Source organism: Sander vitreus, chromosome 3, assembly GCF_031162955.1.
Source record: "Sander vitreus isolate 19-12246 chromosome 3, sanVit1, whole genome shotgun sequence".
Classification (NCBI taxonomy): Eukaryota; Metazoa; Chordata; class Actinopteri; order Perciformes; family Percidae; genus Sander; species Sander vitreus.
In genome coordinates, this window is record NC_135857.1 from 14,389,303 (window position 1) to 14,410,551 (window position 21,249).

The window sequence follows — 21,249 nt, forward strand, 5'->3', positions numbered from 1 at the left end:
ATCCTTCGAAATAAAAGCACCATATTCAAAAATGTAGTATTGTTGAACTATTATTTAATCTCTACTATTTTAAAAGAAAAAAGTAGGGCTACCATATTGCCATTTTGTGATCTATCCGATGAACATCCCTCTGTGCAGCTGGCATTGCACAAAATGTGAGAAAAACATTTGTTAAAAAAAACATCAAAACAACAACAATATCAGAAATGTGTGATAAAATATAGATATATATGTAGATAAATAAAACTAAAAGTGGCTGTATGTGGCTGATTTGGTTTGTTATCTTGGACAATCTACATATTAATGTCTTTACTTAAAGCACAGGCCAAGGGACTCACCTCTCCAGGAACTCAAAGCTTAAATCTTCAACCAGCATCTGAACTGCTGGTTTTCTACCTCGCACCATTGCAATATTTAAGGTATTGCGTATTATGTAATTATTATATGCATTTATATTCCCATCTGGTTAAATGAGTATAATGTATCCACAAAATGCTTATGGATAATTAAATTCAAGATTGTTGTAGCCTATTCAAGTCCATATGATTATAGATCTGCAATAAAACTGTGATGTATATGCCCACCCGGAGGGACCTATATGTGGCAGAAAAAAAAATCTGTCGACCTGTGTCCATGTGTCGTGGCGACTTCAAACCGGAAACAGAGTTGTGGATCAAACGTTGGCTACCTTTACCGACCTGAAACATCCATGCTCACAAAATGGCAGGAAATGAACTCCCCTAGCGACATGTTCATTGTGTATTACTGCAAACATGGCCCTTTATTTGTCGCCGACATTGGACATTTTCAACAGCAAACGCAAAGAGGAGGAAACAAATCCGGGATATACAAAATAAGAGCAGGAAACAAAATTTTAAGACTTGTTTTGAGTGATAGGCATTTGATAGCCATATACTGATGTTACTTTAGCAAACATTTTCAAGTAAGAATTCATGTTAAACACGGCATATTGGTGAATAAATAGACCACGAGGTTACACATAGTAGCTTGATTATCGTGTTATATTTTGAAGGTTCGGAAGCGGAAGTGTAGTATTTTGCTAACTGAATAGTAATTTTGTTCTGTGCGTGAGAGAAAGGGAAGAAAAGGGGTAGTGTATAGCGAAGTGCTGCTGGGTTGGAAGAAGGGTACGAGGTACTTTTTATTATTATTATTGTTCGTACACTCTGCCCGTGTCCACCTCTTTATCCTGGCGAAAGGTTGAACGGTTAAAATGGAGGCGGATAGATCCGGCGGAGGACCAAACCCGAACTCCGGAGGCGGCGGCAGCAGCAGCGGATCGGGGCGCAACCCAAACGGGCCCAAAGCAGCACCGGGCCAGCCGACATCAGCCTCGGCGACCGGAGCGTTGGCAGCAGCCGTGGCCATGGCCGGATCGTCGCAGGCTCGTGAGCTACAGGACGGGGACTCGGGTATGACGCTTCCTGGGATCCTTCACTTCATCCAGTACGAGTGGGGACGCTTCCAGGCCGAAAAATACCGCTGGGAGGCTGAGAGAGACGAACTCAGGGTAACGTTAAATGTGTAATCATTCAGCCTGGGTTTGCAACGTTAACGCCGAATAAAGGCCAGAACTGTTACTGCAGGAGCTTTGTGACAGTAACGTTACACATGCATGCCCTACAATCAATCAGTTGCAGGATGCCAGAATGCTAACGAGCTAGCATTACACCCTATAATATTGTATTGACCAGGATGTATCTAGAGAGTAACGTTAAATGACAAAGATGGGACTCTATAACCTCCAGCTGATGATTACCCACTGTAAAGCCAAAGTCAAACAGCCACCAGTAGGTTTTAAGCATACAATAATGGCTTTTAAATGACAATATAACCAGTTATATTCCACTCACAAAAGCCTACAAACGCAAGCAAGTTATCCAGCAAATAAAAAAAGGGATGTAAACAGAGTTTAGGTGTGGCTACCATACAGTGTCTCTTTGATATTACTGCAGGTGCATACATCAAAAACATCCTTGTACCAGACTCATTTTAAGATGGACCGCATTTTAGCATTTATGTGGAAACCTGGTTTGTAAGTTGACAAGTCTCAGGTTTTCATATCTTACAAATAGTCACACAGCCGTGAGTTCCCTTTTGAAATCACAGCATTTGATAATCCTAGTAATTTAAGCATCAGTTCACAAAGGGGTCCTTACTTAAGGAAATTCCCCTTTAAAATAAGGAATAATTTGATGTTGCATTTTATTTTATTCACAAAACATTGGCAAAGTGAGAGAAAGGGATCTGGGTGACCTTTTAGACTGCCAGCAGTTTATGTATTAAATCACATTTTACTGCAAAATCTCCTTAGATGAAGTTCCTTGAGGCATAATATTTTGTAGTAAAAGTGTATATCTATGTAGCTGGTGGCATTGTAAGAAAATCCACATTTTGAATTCAAGCCTGTCACACAGATGGGTGAGTCAGTGGTGTGGTAGATGGATAATGGCATGCAGTTGTATTTGTCAGTATCATTTATACTTTTTCATTCTACTCTGCTATCTACAAGTACACTTGTAAGTCCTGACTGAACGTAAAAAATATGACCTGCCACTTACAAACACATATATGTGCCGTTTGCCTTTTAGGTTGGAGAAGTGAGCGTGTGTCCTTAAAGGTCATCAATTTGAGTCTCTGAAAATGGCAAGAAAAATATATGTGAATGTGTGAGCCAATACCATAGAATTGCCCTTGAGCAAGGCATGAGTCTCCTAATGGTCCCAGTTATTCAGAGACTGACAGCAGAAGACAGAGGTTGTACTATGCAACATTCCTACATGCATGCGTGTAACTGTGTGAGGCAGAGCATTGCTGGGCAAGATTGTGCTCACTCATCAAATTGTTCCAGGATTAAGGCAGGTTAGGAAAACATGCACACATTCAAAGACATTTTCGCTCTGCGTTTGGATTGAAAGGATAAACAATTCACCTTTTCACTCATAAACCCATACAGTATGTGGTATTCCTCCTCTAACCACAGTTTGCTTGTAATTAGGATTAAGTATCTTCTGGAGTTCATGAGCTTGACAAAACCACAAAAATAATAATATCATTGCCTCTCTCCTGTCACTCTGCTTCTCACTTTGCCCCCAACTCAAACCTATGTAGCTATAGATAGGAGTCTTTCGATAAAAAATGGATGAACAATAACAAACTGGTTGTGTCCGCTGCTTTTATAGTTTTGTGTGGAGAAGAGTGGGAATGAAAGGCAGAAGCGGGCCATCGCTATGTCCAACACGCCATTAGTGCTTGTTATGGAACTTTGTTTGCGTGTGCGTATTTGCTGCACATGGTCCGGTTTCACGGGTACAATTAGCACCACGTCCTGTGCTGAGAGAGAAAATGAGGGTAGCTGGAGTGCCAGGCTGAAAAATTGACCTAGCTTACATTTTAACACCCACAGGCCACAGGCCTCTGGCTTTTGTTGCCAGCATGCTGGCAGGGCTCTGTAAATGCCATTTATCACGCCCCCCCGGCCATGTCCTATGCAGTTAGCACCATACTGTACATGTGTTCATAGTCTGCTCACATGTCGACTACACATGACATTTTTAACTGTTATGGCATTCGTAAGGCTAGCAAGGACTCAAAATCACAGATACCAGCAACAGCAAAACCATCCCCAATCTTTAAGATGGCACAATTCTATCATCTTACGACTATAGGACTCTTTGTGCGACCGCGTGGATGTCTGTTAGTAGCATAGCGTGTGAGATTGTAACATATGTGCTGTCTCTGTAAGTGTGTTTCTGGTGTGAAAGGCCACCTGTGGTGTCGTGTCTCCGGTGACATGCCAGCAATGAAGGCCCTCCCCATGCTGGGCAAGGTGGGACGTCCCAGCACGACTATGGGACAGCAGCACATGGGACAGGTGGCAGCGGCTTTGTCTCGCTGTCCTTCAGACACACCAGAAGCGTTTTCCAGTGTATTCTATCAAATTACACTACTCCTGCACTGTGTCTGAACAAGCTTGTTGTTGCCAGATCCTCATTATAATTTAATAGTCAAACAGACTGTGCAGCAGACATCGAATCAAGTCACTACTCTTCTTTTACAGGGAAAAGGGCAGACCTTTACCTGTTCCTCCATGTATTATTTTCATTTTCAGCTATTTAAGTTTATAAACCGTGGCAGTAGTTGTGTGGAACAGATTACTGGTGACCCAGATTACATCACTTCCTGTTGAGTGAGGCCCTAGGGGCCCCTGGGTACACATTTCTAATTAATAGCTCTGCGCCCTCAGCCATGACACATGACATTCATATACCACTGCATTATTACAGTGTGTGCCTCCCACCCCCACACACTTGCGATGCTCCTGTTTTATACGTACTGATGTGCTTTTAGGATGTTACCTTTCTTTTTATCGGTCTGTAATTCTCTCCTTTTGTATTGTACTTCTCAGTTTATTTCCAAGCTCTTCCCCTGAAATCTTGAGAATCTCATAATTTATTTTCTCTCTTATTCAAACACATTCATGACATGCAGTATATTTGCTTCCCAATGCTTATTTAGCATCTTTTAATCAAACATAGGCAGCAAGCCCAACTTTTTAGGATGTCATACTTGAGCTAAATACCACACACACTCTGACACGCTCCATCAAATCATACTGTCACAGAATTGTTCAGTGCTCTACTTGTTGGCTCATGGATTCTCTCATGGGGATGAAGGGATGAGAAGATGGAGGGTGGCCAGTGGAGGAGGAAAGCTGCCCTTGACCCTGTTCTGCAGCTAGTAGGGGAGGGGGGACCTGACAGAAAAGGCTAAATGTGTCAGCTCTCCACGCTACAACAAACTCTGGAAAGGTCCGCAGCAGTTGGCCACACAGAGGAAAACCCACCCACAGGAAAGAGAGATCAGATGGCACGACGTTCCTTTGTACTTTGTTAGTTTTGTTAGTTTACCAACATAATACAGTGAAAATAACCGCAGTGTCGATGTTAACAGGGCTATATCAAATGACACCAAAAAGACTAACGAATAATTTTGTTACTCCTCGATATTGGTTGATTTTTTTACACATGAAACAATATTTTAAATGAATTCAACTTTCTTTATAAATACTGCGATGTCTTTTGACCTGCTGCTCCATTTTGGCTCTTACTGTATTTAATTAAGGTGTCAGTCACTTGATAAGAACACCTTGTCTGTCTGAACCAGACACAGAGCACAATGATACATACCAGTGAAAGCTAAAAAACAATACAAATGTGTATTAAAACTGGTAGATAGTTCTTTGTTAATTCACACACCTTGATGGGAGCGTTTAGTTTTGGGACCTTATTTTACCCACAAGCTAATCTATTGAAAGCTGTATTTGTTCTTGTCCATATAATAGCTATTGTGTGCTGCCAAACCACTTTCAAAGAGAAATACTGTATAAAGGAAGAGCAAGGAAAACCAGGTCAGAGCCAAAGAATGTGTAGTTAAGTAATAGATAAAGAATGACATACAGCAATAAACCCTTTGACACACCTATCCCTCTGTTTTGGCTACCTGTATGTATGTATGTATGTATCAGGCAAAGGCAGCTCTTACAGTGTGCATTCATTGTCATGTTAGTATTTAAATGTGCGTTTGTTTGTCTGTACACATGCAGCCTTGGCTCTATCTTGGGCCGACAAAGCAGTGTCAGGGATTTAAGGTTGTGGACAATCCCGGGAACCTCTCCTTCTAGGAACACAGTGTGACACTGGCGCACAGGGGCGTGATGGTTATCTCTGCGTGTGAGCAGGTTGTAGCTCGTCTGTGTGTGTGTGAGTAGGAGTAGAAACGTGTGCCCTGCCCCTAATGATGAAGTAGACACATTCCTTTTTAGAGGGTGGAAATTACAAAGCGCTTTGCTTGATTCGTATAATTTAGTGTTAAGATTTTAAATCACCGACTATTGACTTTGTTTGTTTAATTGAGCAGAGCGATTGTTCAAATGTACATCAGTAAATGATCAAATGCCTGTTCATACTAGGGTGACATTACTGTGACTGTCCTAAGTAAGCTGCTGTTGCTTCAAGCTCTTTGCTTCGTTCAGTGTGAAATAGGCCTATATAATAGCTGTTTATCAAGTGACAAGCTTAGAAGTCACTTATCTGCAGCTAGTTGTCACACCACGAGTTTTGGTCACTGTCTTTCTCTAAGTTTTTAACCAGGACTGTGTATCAATGCTGAGCTGACAATGATGAAGAAACTCTTTATAAATCCCTCAATTGGAAGTAAAAATGTTAACACTCTGTTGTTATTACTGTACATTACACACATGCACACACAGGACACATACATGCATTAATGGAGAGGTGTCAGAGCAAAGGGGCTGCCACATAGTCGGTGCTCCAAGCAGTTGGGGGTTCGGTGCCCTGCTCATGGGCGTCCAAGTCAGTACACTGAGGATTCTGTCTTCAAGATTAGTTTATTTGTGTACAGAGGACCTCATGTTCCACCCTGCACCTTCTTGAATTTGACTGATTTTACCCAAGTTGGCTCTATTCGACCCACAGCAGGCCACAGTATTAGAACAGTTCTTTGTCATTATTGTGGATGCTAGGTCAAGCTTGAATGACACCCTTATTGAAAGAAGCATATCTTTCACTTTGAAGATGCCATTTTATTGTGAACTAACATGTCCCGTCGGTTTTCAACCATTAGTACTCAGTATATAATGTACATGCTGTTTTTGTGATATCTAAATGTCCCACACTCTGACACTGCCCAGCTAGCAAAACAGTTAAGGTCTTCATGTTAGCATTTACATCTGATTTATGTCGCAGTGTAAAATGTACAAATACAGTATTGCATGTACCATTTAAAAAAAACACAACTGCACAATTACTACTTGTGTACAGCTGGAAATGTGCAGCTAACTATATGCTAGCTGCTTTTATCAACTACATAACCACACCAAATTACATGCTAATGCAAAGCTGTTTACAAGGCTAAGCTGATTTTTGTGTTTTACTAGTCCTTCCTGGCTTGTTAAATGAATGCTGTGCTTTTTTATCTATCCTTTCTGTGCACCGTATACATAAACACAGTTGATTCATGTGTTATGTTTGACATATTTTAGGAACTGATGTGCTCCTCATCGGTTTGGCCAAGTATAAACTACATTAAAGGTGCAATATGTAATACTGACAGCTATTGTTTAAAATAGTTACTACAGTACAAATTCAAAATACTGGAGAGAGTTGTCTCCCCTGCCCCCTCCTCCCCAGACTCGAAGTTCACGGAGATTGCCAGGCTGAGACCACAGCATCCACAACAATGTTGCTAGTCTCACATAGCCAGACATTACTTCACAGCACAGTGGAGTAGCTAACGTTAGATGCTAGCTATAATGACAGTCATAGAAGCCCATGCTCACGCGGAGCTCTGTACCCAACTGACAGACACACTTTTTCTGTTTAGAATTACGGTAGGATCCGCTAAAAACACAACAACCTCGCCGTCCTCTCCATCCGACGGACAGGCACGCTTCCTCGGCTTAGAATTAGCTATGGTAGGAACCGCTAAAAATAGCAATACCTAGCTGTCCTCTTCATCCGACTGAACACACTTTATTGGCTTAGAATTATGGCATCAATCGCTAAACACACTGCAAACTCACAGTCCTCTCTTCCCGATTTACAGCCCCCCTCTCTTGGCTTAAAATAACTCACCGTTGTCGGCAACGGCCGCTGAACAAGCTACACTTTGTAAACAGCCGTGGCCCGCTTGCCTGGTGCTCCGGTAATGTTAGGTAGCAGTTAGCAGGGTTAGCATGGTGGCGTCACGGAATGGAAATTTCAAAAGGAGAAAATACTGGCATTAGCATTGTTGTCAGAAAAGATAGTATTTCAACTTAGCATGTTTCCTTAATATCTGATGACGCATTGGGGTCATTTTTGGATTTATTACAGTAAATATATTACATATTGGACCTTTAAGTTATCTGTATTGTGCGTGTGCACTTTCCCGGGTGAATGACTACCCTCTCAAGTAGACCGAGTCCCTGCCCCATGAGATAGTGTTTTTAGACTGTTCTAGTTTTACAGAACTGCATGTGGGAGCAGACTCATGAACACAGACAGGGACATGCAGAGGAGAAATAGACTATAAAAAAATCGGTAGGCCTATTAATGCTCCAGAACTGCTTGGCACAGAGAGAGAAAAGAGAGGGAGAGGGTGACCATGCAAAATTATTGTACAATCACCTGCGTGCAAATCCTGAGAGTAGAAACAGAGGTAGGCCTTCTTTTTTCTAACTGGGATCATTGTTGTTTTCTTTTCCACTGGAGTATTTTTCTCCTCTAACCAACAGAGTGCAGGATGTTTGTTGTGAACCACAGTTTTGCTCAAAAACTGACCACTGTGAAGCAATGTGCAAAAACACAGCATGCTTGAAACTTGTATACATCTTCATCCAATCCAGCAGCCCTTTTACATCTTTGTCAAGTGTTGCCATATGATGCCTTACCCAAGGGAAGAACCTGTCTAAAGATAGTCCTCGTCAAATCTTGACAGTGTCGTTACTCTGCATTCTCTCATTATCACATTATTTTTTTTTCTCACAAAAATTGTTTGCTATATGACAAGAATGGGCAACTTCTCTTTCCTCAAGGTAAGAATTTTATCAGCTCAGAGAGGCAGGAAACGGACGGAAAATGATAGGGGAAGCACACAAAGGAAGGATGTGTCTTAAAAGAGGGTATTTGAATTTGGCCGGTGTGTGTCTTGTTTTTCTTCTGCAGATGCGCACTGAGGCTTTGGTTAGGAGAAGTTAAAAATAAGAGCCCTGTTCCACAACCCTCTACTTATTCCTTTGGGTTCTCAGAGGTCATGTTTGCTATGCTTGTCACATCAAACTTTTGCCTTCACGGTTCACGGTCTTTTCTTGTGATCTCTGTTGATATTAAATGCTTTGCTAGCTTTAATTGAGACCGCACATGCTTTTTAGCCAATTCACTGCGGTTATGGTGTCAATATGAATGATCATATATTAAGAATGGTTGCTGTATGTGTGACTTTTCTAAAGGTTCTTTGTGTTCTGTGTGTGTGTGTGTGTGTGTGTGTGTGTGTGTGTGTGTGTGTGTGTGTTAGGCTCAGGTGGCGTTCCTACAGGGTGAGAGGAAAGGGCAGGAGAATATGAAACAGGACCTGGTGAGGCGGATTAAAATGCTGGAGTACGCCCTCAAACAAGAGAGGTAATCCAAATGCCAGGAAACTCACTGTGTCTGTTATCCACTCAGCCTGCTGTCATTAGATTTTGCATGCTCGAGGCATAGTGATTTGATAGTGAAAGATTTTCCTATATTTGCTTGTAATGCTGCCCTCATGTGGTGTTTTGTGGGGTTGCAGGACTAAGCACCAGAAGCTGAAGACAGGAAACGACCAGAGTCCAGGAGACAAGAAACCAGAGACAGAGACAGACCAACGTATGTTTAACCAAGCCGTTATATATTACTATGTTACTGCTGCTTTATTTTCAGAGCAACTCAAAAGTTTCTGCTTTTCTCTTTTTCTGCTGTTGCATCACTATTGACCAATCTATTTTCTGTAGTTCCCAATGGGCCGGCTGAGTCAGACTCTGAGCCAGCCAATCAGATGTCCTGGAAGGAGGGTCGTCAGCTACTACGCAAGTAAGGCCTCTTCGTCATCAGCTCGTTTTTTTTTTTTTATCTCAGTACCATACAAATGTGTTCCATCGGTACTTTAACGTGAGATCTACACTACAAAGATTGGTTTATATGGGTGTGAGTAAATGTTTGTGTTCTTTTTCCTGTGAATGTAGATATCTTGAGGAAGTGGGTTATTCAGACACTATCCTGGACATGCGGTCTAAGCGTGTGCGCTCGTTGCTCGGGCGGAGCAGCCCCGAGGCTAACGGGCCTCCGCCCAGTGAAACCTGTCCTGAGCCTGAGCCCCGGGCAGGTGGAGAGTCGTTGTTGGTCAGACAGATAGAGGAACAAATCAAGAGGTGAGACGGTGGTGGTCGAAATCATGGCACTTCATATGAGTGAAACAAAGATTGACATTTTCTTTGTTTTAGTTTGTCAGTTGTTGTCAAACTTCTGTTGGCATATATTGACACCATAGGCTTTCAGTCTTGCACCACCCCTTTATAGACATGGCCTTATTTACATGCCATGCCGATATGGGGCATTTCAGTGCTAAAGGTAGTGCGCACACCCCACTGTACAGAGTGGGTTCTCCGCTTAAGATCATCTGACAAAGACCTCTTAAGCCCGAGACACACCAAGCCGACGGCCGCCCGTCGGCAGAAAAGGCAGTCGGACTGATCATTCGGCTCCCCGAGGTCCAAAAAGTGCCTCGGAACACACTGAAGCGATGCCGACTTGAGCGTACGTTCTGCGCGTGCGCGAGACGTAATAGTCAAGGGCTAGCACTCCACCAATCAGATTGGTCATTTGAGTCCGACTGCCGGCAGTGCCCGCCTTCCGATTCCACATCCGAGTCAAATCGGCCAAAATGAAGGCCGACGGACGACGGCACGGAACACGACGAACGGACTCGAGTCACTGACCTCGCCAGACTGTCCGACGGCCGTTTATCGGCTTGGTGTGTCTCGACCTTTACACAAAGCAGAGTCTGCAGAGTGCAATATCGTTCTAAACGGTGCTATGCTTAGAAACTAAAACTTTACCAGAGAAAAAATGTGCAGGTGACTAAAGCGTAGCTGAGATAATAAGTAGGAGTTCTTACTTACTGCAGTGTTAACATTAGACACTTCATCATTGTATCATAAAGCTGCTTTGTGAGTAGCATTTGTCTGTAGCAGAAATGTGAAGACAGTGAAACAATAGCACATCCTAATCTCAAAAGCCAACAGAACAAGATGCAGAAAAGATGTCTAAAACGGAGGGCATCCTCCATCATGAGAACATGGTAAGATTATAAAAAACAAAAAAACAGACCTATTAAGTTTGTTTACCTGTTATTGAAAAAAAACAAAAAAACATATGTACAGGCAGATACATATTTTGCCATGTAAAGATAAAAAAGTTTGAATATTTTAGGATAGAAATAAAATTGAATGTTGGTATAGGAAAGCTTTAAAAAAACCCACATGAAACTCATAGTTGTTGCACTCATTAAACTTTATTATAATTATAAAATACATATCATAAAAAAGATGCTGTAATGTAGACTGCTGTGGCCAAACCTTTTATAATATGGTATTATATAATTATAATTGAGGTCATCCTGCCTTCCTCTGCAAGGAATTGTCCTAAAAATCTTTTTGAACTCAGAATGGAGAATAATTATGTGTGCATTTGTAGGAACGCGGGCAAGGAAAGCTCTAAGGAAAGTCTGGGCGGCTCGGTGCTTGATAAGATCCCCTTCCTGCATGGCTGTGAGGATGATGACGAAGACGACAGTGACGAGGACGATGACTTCCAAGGCATGGCCACTGACTGCATCGATGGACCGCGCAAGAGCAAGAAGTCTCGTGTAAAGGTATAATCAATGATTAGAAAGTGAAATTAAGATTTTTCAGATATTTGCAACTTCGCCATCTGTTAGTGGGGATTTTTGGATCCAGTTCTTCAACCCCGAAGGCACCAGAATGTTTAGATAAGGTGTTGATGAAATATGGGAAAGGTCATGAGGTTTCTGGGTAATATTCTATGCTTATGCAGAACCGGGGGATTGAGCCTGGACGGCCCTCAAGGAAACATGGGAAAGGGATCGCTGAGTATTACACTGGATGATGAAGAGTGGGATAGAATCTGTAGGAATATTAAAACCATGTCACGCGATGTGAGGGTGCGCCTCATTCAGTTCAAGATTATGCATCACTTCTATTGGACTCCCTCAGATTGTTTAGAATTTGTCTGAAGGGCACACCAAATCGTTGGAAATGTAAGACAGAGGACGGCCAATTACTTCACGTCCTATGGTCCAGGAATTTTGGACGGTGATACATGATAACCTATGTCGGATTTCAGGAAGCCAGGTTCCATTTAGCCTAAGATTATTTTTTCTGGGAGACGGGCCAATCCTAAAACGGGATAGATAAGCACATAAGAAGCTGGGTCCAGACTAGTTTAATGATAGCCAGACAGACTATTCTAAGAGGATGCAAGAATGAAGGGGTACCGTCAATCCAAGAGTGGGTTTGTGAGATGGCTTGGGTGGCAGCGTTTGAAAAGATGTCATACAAACGGTTCGCCAGATTGGATGTCTTCACAGGAAAAAAGAGGAAAGTACTTAAGCTTTCTGGAAGGCTCCTAAGAAGCATTTGTGCTGGCGAGAGACGTGTATATGTTGCTTATGTTGTTTCCATTTATACATATGTTTATTTGGTTTTCAGTTTATGGTCTATTTTGTCATTACTTTGTTGTATGGTCTTGAATATTGTAGTTTACTGTGTCATCTTTTCTGGATTTTTGTCTAGGTTGGTGGTGATGACGATGGGGGGGGGGGGGTGTTCTTGTTGTTGTCTTGTTGTTGTTTTTAAAAAAGTAAATAAAAATTGTTAATCACAAAAAAAGAAATGAAATCAGGAAGACGAGGAAAAGTGAGAACACAAACTATAAACGGCAACAACTTTATTTATTCATTGACTAATCCCATAATCGACCTTCTCTTCTCTTTTCTGGCCTCATGTCCAGATGGGTGCGGAGCCCATGACCACAGACCTGGACCCGGAGGACGAGGAGGACGAAGACGACTCGGAAGATGCCCTCAGTGAATTTGACTTCCTGGGCTCGGGGGAGGAGGGGGAGGGGGCGGGAGAGGCCCGGATCTCGGGGGACGGACGGGAGTTAGGTACGCTGTTGCCATAGCAACATCATCAGCACCAGCACTGTCAGAATCACTGCCACCAGTGTAGCGGTCTTTTTCGCCACCCCCCCCCCTCCTCCCCTCCCCGCTCACCTTTTTATCTTTTACTTCTCATTGTGTCTTGGCATCTCTTCTTGTCAATAAAACCAACCTCTTTTCCCAACCACCTGTCTCTCTGTCCTGTTTCACGAGCTGCCAGTCTGTGACTCTTTAGAGTTGTGTCGCTGTCATCTCTGTCTGTAGATGTATTTTATGTGGCGCGGGGTCATTTTTAAAGGTTATCCCGCATGCTGCCTTCTCTTTTTATATGTCCACATTTCATTCGTTGAGTCATATTTACACTGTTACCCTGTGCTCTTACTTGATTGCATCCTCTCTCAAAAAGAATCTTTAAAATTGTATGTTTTGTATTTAAAGAATCAAGTATATATTTTTGCCTCTGTTTACATTCGTCTGTCTCTCATCTGTCCGTTTGCTGGCCTGTCCATCCTTCCCTCGCCTCTCTGCATGACTGGATGTTTTGTGTCTCTCTCCTCATGCCGGGTTCAGAGAACCGCAGGAACAAGTTACAAGGCATGATGTCGGACTTCCCCTCTAAACCCACCCCGCCCCCCTCTGTATCGGGACAGGCTCGCTCCGGGGAAGGTAAGACTCCCCCACCGAATACGCCCCGTTGAAAAAAAATATGTACCATCCTCTACTATCAATCCCACACGCATGATTGTAGCTTAGACATTGACCCACAAATGTAGATGCGGTCTTGTCTCAGTTTTGTTCAATTTTAAAGCCTGCGTAGGGGTAAACTTACAAAACTGCTCCTACACATATAATTATATCCTCTGGTACACAGTGTGGGAGTAAGGAAACAAGATACATGGAGTGCAGGACTCTTGCCAGAGAGACCTAAAAATCATTCTCTTCATCTCAGCCTTTATTTATAGTGCCATGATGTTTTGCGGTAATTTTTTTTTTATTTTTTTACCTCCAAACCTGCAGGTGGCGCCCTGGGTTTCTCCTCTGACGTCTTCATTATGGATGCCGTTGGAGGAGGGGACATGAACCTGGGTGAACTGGCTGATCTCACCGTTGCCAATGACAACGATCTCTCCATGGATGTAATTACACGTGTTCTGGTCAATACATGGCATGTAATCCAGCGTACACGTAATGTGCACACTTTGATCGTTGACCCTTTTTAAATGTCTGTCCCGTCAGATGCAGGATAACAGAGATGAGTTCAAGAAGACATGGAACCCTCGTTTCACACTACGCAGCCACTTCGATGCCATCCGCGCTTTGACCTTTCACCCCAGCCAAGCGGTGCTGCTCACAGCCTCTGAGGACGGAACACTAAAACTGTGGAACCTCAACAAGGCCATGCACTCTAAAAAGTAAGAACCTTTTAGATCCACAGGGAGTAAAAGGAAATTGAGAAGAAATGTATTGATATAGCACTTTTCATACTTTATAACTCACTCCAAAGGCAGCAAGAGGACGGATAACGGACAAATGTAAAATCAAACGCAGCAAAGAAATAAAACTAAGAAGCAAATTAATAAGAGCGTGTCCCTCCACAGGAACGCAGCGTTGGATGTTGAGCCCATCTACACATTTAGAGCACACAGGTGAGTTGAGATGCACATTCACACCTTGTGCACAAAACATGTCACTGACATGCACAGATGCAGTGCAACCACTGATGCCTCGGTCTTTCTCTCCAGTGGAGCTGTTCTATCTCTGACCATGGGCGAGGACGGAGAATCCTGCTACAGCGGGGGTCTAGATGGAACTGTCAGATGTTGGAAGATGCCAGACCTAAATGTGGATCCATACGATAACTATGGTCAGTCATTCTCAACTGCAGAGTAATAGTAATATTCCAATTTGTGTTCCAAACGTGTTCCTTTTTTTAATTTTTTTTTTTTTTATATGTGCGTTTGTCCATCCAGATCCTGGCATCGAGAGCAGTGTACTAGCCGGCCACGATGACAGCGTATGGGGTCTAACTTACTCTGCAGTTCACCATCGTCTTGCCTCGTGCTCAGCCGATGGCACCATTCGCGTCTGGGACCCTCAGAACTCCGCTCCCTGCCTGTCAGTCTTCAATAAGGAGAAAGGTAGGCGTCTGTGTTGAGCGTGTAGATGTGCGTTTGAGCTTTGTATTGCGTCCATTTCTCACAACTTCACTATCTCCTTTCTTCTCCCAGAACACGGAACACCCACCTCGGTAGCCTTTGTGGCCACTGACCCCAACCAGGTGGTGGTGTCATTTGACGCCGGTGAGACGCTGCTCTACGACCTCAACACAGAGCAGAGCATCACTGCGCTAGAGACACAGACCAAGGATGGTATGTTCTGGACCATAGTTTGTAGTAATGAGTAGTCTCGCATTGCCAGACCTATCTCCACAGCGCGAGGAGGGTCTGGCTAGTCCACGCAGCATTCCGGGATGGGAGGAAAACGTGCTCTGCTTTATTGGCATTTCTTTAAACCAATCACAATCGCCATGGGCGGCGCTAAGTGCCGTACAGAGCAACGGTGCCGCTGAAAAATAGCTTTGGGAAGGAAGTTGTTTTGGTGGAACATACGTACGTTCAAAAGTTGTTTTAGTTGTGCAACAGAAAACTGAGATTGGACAGATATAAGGAGCAGTTAACCATAGTCCTCATTAATTGACAGGAGTTTAAAATTACAACACAAAGAAAGCGGAAGGTAACTAACATCCATGTGAAAAAAAATAACGCATTGCCAGACCTATCGCCACAGCGCTGCCAAGGAAGGTCTGGCAACTGGAGCATACACTCCTGGATAGGAGGAAAAAAAATGGTCAGGAGTTGTTTGCATTTCTTTAAACCAATCACAATCGCTCCGGACGCAGCTCCGGCTCTTCAAAATGTTCTCAGGAAGTACAGTAACTTGTTTGTTTAGGTGGAACATTTGCACCCCGCAAAAGAAAACCCCACACAATATTAAATGAAGTTAAAGGTCCTATGACATGCTGCTTTTTGGATGCTTTTATATAGGCCTTAGTGGTCCCCTGATACTGTATCTGAAGTCTCTTTTATATAGGCCTTAGTGGTCCCCTAATACTGTATCTGAAGTCTCTTTTATATAGGCCTTAGTGGTCCCCTAATACTGTATCTGAAGTCTCTTTTATATAGGCCTTAGTGGTCCCCTAATACTGTATCTGAAGTCTCCGAAATTCAGCCTTGGTGCAGAATTACAGCCATTAGAGCCAGTCCCACAATGAGCTTTCCTTAGTATGTGCCATTTCTGTGTCTGTAGCTGTAAATGCTATTGAGGAGAGAGGGGGGGGCTTGACCAACTGCCACTTTGCTTGTTTGCAAGCCATGATGTCTCTCTCTTTCTCATGGGCGGGCCAAATTCTTTGGGCGGGCAAAGCAGAGAAAGGGGAGGTAACCTTGCTCCTTATGACATCATAAGGAGCAGATTCCAGATCGGCCCATCTGAGTTTTCATTTTCTCAAAGGCAGAGCAGGATACCCAGGGCTTGGTTAACACCTATCGCCATTTCTAGCCACTGGGAGACCATAGGCAGGCTGGGGGAACTCATATTAATGTTAAAAAACCTCATAAAGTGAAATTTTCATGCCATGGGACCTTTAACTGTTCACACATTACAGTAAAGTGAGCTATATAAATTAGCTGGAGCTAACGTAATTTGCTCTTACCAGTGTATCGCCAGGTGTATTTTTGTCCATAGCAAATCCCCGCCAATAGTTCCCAAAACGTCCCAGTTAGAGAGTAAATGCCGTAAACATTCTTTGTCAATCTTTACAATCTTTTTCCTGAACGAACCAAGCAGGCCTGTCTTGTTGCACGATCCAATTTTTCCTCAAAGCTTGCCCTTTTTCAGCATGTAACGTTGCTCAGAGGTTTGGTTAATGTTGCTCCATCGGACAGGAGTTTAAAGTTAACACAAAGAAAGCGGATAGTGAGGGACATCTGGCGGAACTTCCGGTGGCACTGTACTATCCTGTAATTAAACCGTCATCGATATAGATTAAGTAACAAGTAATATTACCCGCCTGACATAAGTTAAAAATACTTGGTTAGATGAGTAGAGAAAAAAAAGTGAGCTTCAAATGTAGTTGTTTGTCTTCCTTTGCAGGCAGTGAGCTGATCAACCGTGTGGTCAGTCACCCATCTGAGCCCGTCTCCATCACTGCACATGAGAACCGCACCATCCGCTTCCTAGACAACAAGACAGGTATCTGCAGGAAGTCTTTTATATGTACTGGTCATTTGTTTATTTTTACTCTGTCGACTGACTTTTTTTTTTTCCTGGAATGTAAATGCGTCATTATAAGCTTGCTTTGTGTGTTTGTACAGGTAAAGTTGTCCACTCGATGGTGGCTCACCTGGACGCTGTCACCTGTCTCACTACAGACCCTAAAGGCACTTACCTCATCTCTGGCAGTGAGTACCACTCAGCTTGTGTGTCCTTAATTAGGGGAACGTCTTAGAATCGGGCTTCCTCTGAAATAAAGACAATCTATATCATTTAGAGATGGCCCGATATAATTTTTTGCTTTCCGATTCTAATACCTGAACTTGCGTATCGGCCGATACCGAGTACTGATCCGATATCAGTGTGTCATATATTTTATTATGTTTTAACAACTGTATACTAGTATCCCTGTATGGATGTGCTATTATTTTGACTTTGTTGTCGGTCTGGCTCAGGTTAAACTCTTTCTGAAACATGAATGCCACAGAACTTTCTTTTATTATGCAGTTTGACAGTCAGTTATAACGGAAAAAGAACATAAATAAACTACTTTAACGTAGATTTTCTTTAGGGCTTTATTACGTGGTGTCGGATCGATGTATAAACTCCAGTACTTACCGATACCAGCGCTTTAGGCAGTATCGGAGCCGATACTGGTATCCGTATCGGCTCATCTCTAATATCATTTTCAAAGTACTGTAAACTATGATCTTATTCCCACTCCACGTCTTCATATAACAGTAATCATCGTAGCCAGAGAGGGATTTTAATGCCAGTTCCTTTTAATGTTGCGTCCATTCTGTACACACATTTTTTTTTTTACTATATATATACTATCTACTATACAGCATCAAATGTATGTTTAGATGAAATAAAAACAATCAGAAAGCCTCTTTGCAGTCTGCAGTCTTGGCTAAAATGACACTATAATCCATTGCAGATGAAGCTGTGCATTAAGTCTGTTAGTTATAAAACAATATAAAGGATTCATTCACATTGCACTCCACAGTGATCTTTGCCCATCATAACATTATTGTCTTTGTTTCCACACGCCCTCTGCTCGCCTTCAGGCCACGACTGCTCGGTGCGCCTGTGGATGCTGGACAACAGGACGTGCGTGCAGGAGATCACGGCTCACAGGAAGAAGCACGACGAAGCCATTCATGACGTGGCCTTCCACTCTTCACAGCCCTTCATCGCCAGCGCTGGCTCAGATGCACTTGCCAAGATCTTTGTCTGAAAGCACTGTTGCCATTCTGGTGAGATTGGGGTGGGGGGGGTATTTTTGTTCATATCATTGCCAGAAAGCCTGTATTACAAACTAGGGGTGTGGAGTTTGATAGCAGGACATTTAACAGGCAGTGAGGGCTTTAATGAAAGACTATTTAGTTGTATTTGGGTAATTTTAAAACTAGGAACTTAAAGTCGGGATATCTCGGCCTCTGCTGCTTCTTTTTTGTCCATTTTCTTTTGAGAGAAAATAAAATTACCCAGACTGTCCTATTTGCTTTACTGCAATAAACTTTAATTGTTACAACATTTCGGTCCTTAGACCTTCATAAGGTAAAACAGCTGTTTTATTGCAAGTGAATAGGACAGTGTGCAGGAATTTTCCTTTCTCTCACCTATGAACATTTCCTCCTCCGCACCTGTTTATAAGATATTGAAGGTGTGCATGGGCCTTCACAGTCAAGATTTGTCCATTCATTTTTAAAATCTGTCTCTTGCAAGTACCCAATCTTTGTAATAAGTGCAATACTAAATTGGTTGCTGGAGTACACCTTTAATCATTCTATGGGTAAAAAGGTTTAATCTTAATTTTTTTTGATCCTTTAAGTCAAGTCTCTTGAATGTCATAACATACAGTGGGGCAAAAAAGTATTTCGTCAGCCACCAATTGTGCAAGTTCTCCCAGTTAAAAAGATGAGAGAGGCCTGTAATTTTCATCATAGGTACACTTCAACTATGAGAGACAAAATGAGGAAAACAAATCCAGAAAATCACATTGTAGGATTTTTAATGAATTTATTTTGCAAATTATGGTGGAAAATAAGTATTTGGTCAATAACAAAAGTTAATCTCAATACTTTGTTATATACCCTTTGTTGGCAATGACAACATTTTCTGTAAGTCTTCACAAGGTTTTCACACACTGTTGCTGGTATTTTGGCCCATTCCTCCATGCAGATCTCCTCTAGAGCAGTGATGTTTTGGGGCTGTCGCTGGGAAACACAGACTTTCAACTCCCTCCAAAGATTTTTTATGGGGTTGAGATCTGGAGACTGGCTAGGCCACTCCAGGGCCTTGAAATGCTTCTTACGAAGCCACTCCTTCGTTGCCCGGGCGGTGTGTTTGGGATCATTGTCATGCTGAAAGACCCAGCCACGTTTCATCTTCAATGCCCTTGCTGATGCAAGGAGGTTTTCACTCAACATCTCACGATACATGGCCCCATTCATTCTTTCCTTTACACGGATCAGTCGTCCTGGTCCCTTTGCAGAAAAACAGCACCAAAGCATGATGTTTCTACCCCCATGCTTCACAGTAGGTATGGTGTTCTTTGGATGCAGCTCAGCATTCTTTCCCCTCCAAACACGACGAGTCGAGTTTTTACCAAAAAAGTTCTATTTTGGTTTCATCTGACCATATAACATTCTCCCAATCCTCTTCTGGATCATCCAAATGCTCTCTAGCAAACTCCAGACGGGCCTGGACATGTACTGGCTTAAGCAGGGGGACACGTCTGGCACTGCAGGATTTGAGTCCCTGGCGGCGTAGTGTGTTACTGATGGTAGCCTTTGTTACTTTGGTCCCAGCTCTCTGCAGGTCATTCACTAGGTCCTCCCGTGTGGTTCTGGGATTTTTGCTCACCGTTCTTGTGATCATTTTGACCCCACAGGGTGAGATCTTGTGTGGAGCCCCGGATCGAGGGAGATTATTAGTGGTCTTGTATGTCTTCCATTTTCTTATAATTTCTCCCACAGTTGATTTCTTCACACCAAGCTGCTTACCTATTGCAGATTCAGTCTTCCCAGCCTGGTGCAGGTCTACAATTTTGTTTCTAGTGTCCTTTGGTACAGCTCTTTGGTCTTGGCCATAGTGGAGTTTGGAGTGTGACTGTTTGAGGTTGTGGACAGGTGTCTTTTATACTGATAACAAGTTCAAACAGGTGCCATTAATACAGGTAACAAGTGGAGGACAGAGGAGCCTCTTAAAAAAGAAGTTACAGGTCTGTGAGAGCCAGAAATCTTGCTTGTTTGTAGGTGACCAAATACTTATTTTCCCGAGGAATTTGCAAATAAATTCATTAAAAATGTGATTTTCCGGATTTTTGTTTTCTCATTTTGTCTCTCATAGTTGAAGTGTACCAATGATGGAAATGACAGGCCTCTCTCATCTTTTTAAGTGGGAGAACTTGCACAATTGGTGGCTGACTAAATACTTTTTTGCCCCACTGTATATGGATATCCTTCGTTTCTAAGTAAATCTACAGTGGACCTCAACACATAGCCCCTTTTTAAAATAATTTTAGATTATTGAATCCATGGCTTCAGATTATCTATGACATCAGGTACCATGTTGGAAATAGGTGTTTACACTTTACATGTTATCCCTTGGATGGTTCTTTGTTGAATCCTCTCTGGCTGAAATGTCCAATTTATTTCTCCCCCCACTATAAAACATTACATTCTCCTTCAAATATAATTTAATTTTTGTTTTGTTGTGTGACTTATTTTATCTCGTATGATTTTTTTACAACTCTAAATTACCAAATTGGGTAGGTTTTTCAAATTAAAATGGGACCCAATATGTTTTGCCTTTCATGTCAGTTTCATGAGCAGTTCTGAGCGGCTGTTGGTCTAACTTTGTTTACCTTCTTTTTTGCCTTTTTAGAGTCAAAAACAACTGGGCAAAAAGAGACTGAAGACAACAGTGGACACATTTCACCTGCTTACACACACACACACACACACACACACTTGTCCTGCACCCCACTGGCTGGGTCATCGCCACAGGACGTCAACTCCCCTTAGTTCCTCACTGTTCTCTGATGCCTCAGTGACTTCTTGTAATACTAATCACACTGCTTTTTTATAAAAACAAAAAACCCTTTCTGCTCCTTTTTCGACTAATCATGTTTGGAGTAACACTTTTCTACACTACAATATTCTGTTTTGCTTCTTTTTTTTTCTT

At 42.6% G+C, this 21,249-nt stretch overlaps 1 protein-coding gene across 2 annotated transcripts; it reads left to right on the plus strand.

Annotated features, from left to right (window-relative positions):
- Positions 1-873: 873 nt before the first annotated feature.
- On the plus strand, positions 874-21,249 carry strn4 (striatin, calmodulin binding protein 4). 2 transcript variants are annotated; one of them, XM_078246160.1, is made up of 19 exons: positions 874-1,531; positions 9,097-9,200; positions 9,355-9,431; positions 9,557-9,635; positions 9,788-9,973; positions 10,840-10,902; positions 11,298-11,475; positions 12,633-12,789; positions 13,354-13,449; positions 13,801-13,919; positions 14,020-14,195; positions 14,382-14,429; positions 14,526-14,647; positions 14,754-14,921; positions 15,012-15,152; positions 16,936-17,034; positions 17,157-17,243; positions 18,126-18,314; positions 20,950-21,249. In XM_078246160.1, exons 1-18 carry the CDS (start codon positions 1,235-1,237, stop codon positions 18,293-18,295), a joined length of 2,367 nt encoding a protein of 788 aa, XP_078102286.1. In that variant the 5' UTR covers positions 874-1,234; the 3' UTR covers positions 18,296-18,314; positions 20,950-21,249. The 2 variants fall into 2 exon arrangements, with proteins under 2 accessions (XP_078102286.1, XP_078102287.1); XM_078246161.1 differs by lacking the exon at positions 10,840-10,902 and having other exon boundaries at positions 885-1,531.

Coding starts and splice junctions, on each gene's coding strand:
- strn4 (XM_078246160.1), top strand. CDS start 1,235: ATGGAGGCGGATAGATCCGGCGGAGGACCAAACCCGAACTCCGGAGGC. Junction 9,432..9,556: donor AGAGACAGAGACAGACCAAC/GTATGTTTAACC, acceptor TATTTTCTGTAG/TTCCCAATGGGCCGGCTGAG. Junction 14,648..14,753: donor GGATCCATACGATAACTATG/GTCAGTCATTCT, acceptor TTGTCCATCCAG/ATCCTGGCATCGAGAGCAGT.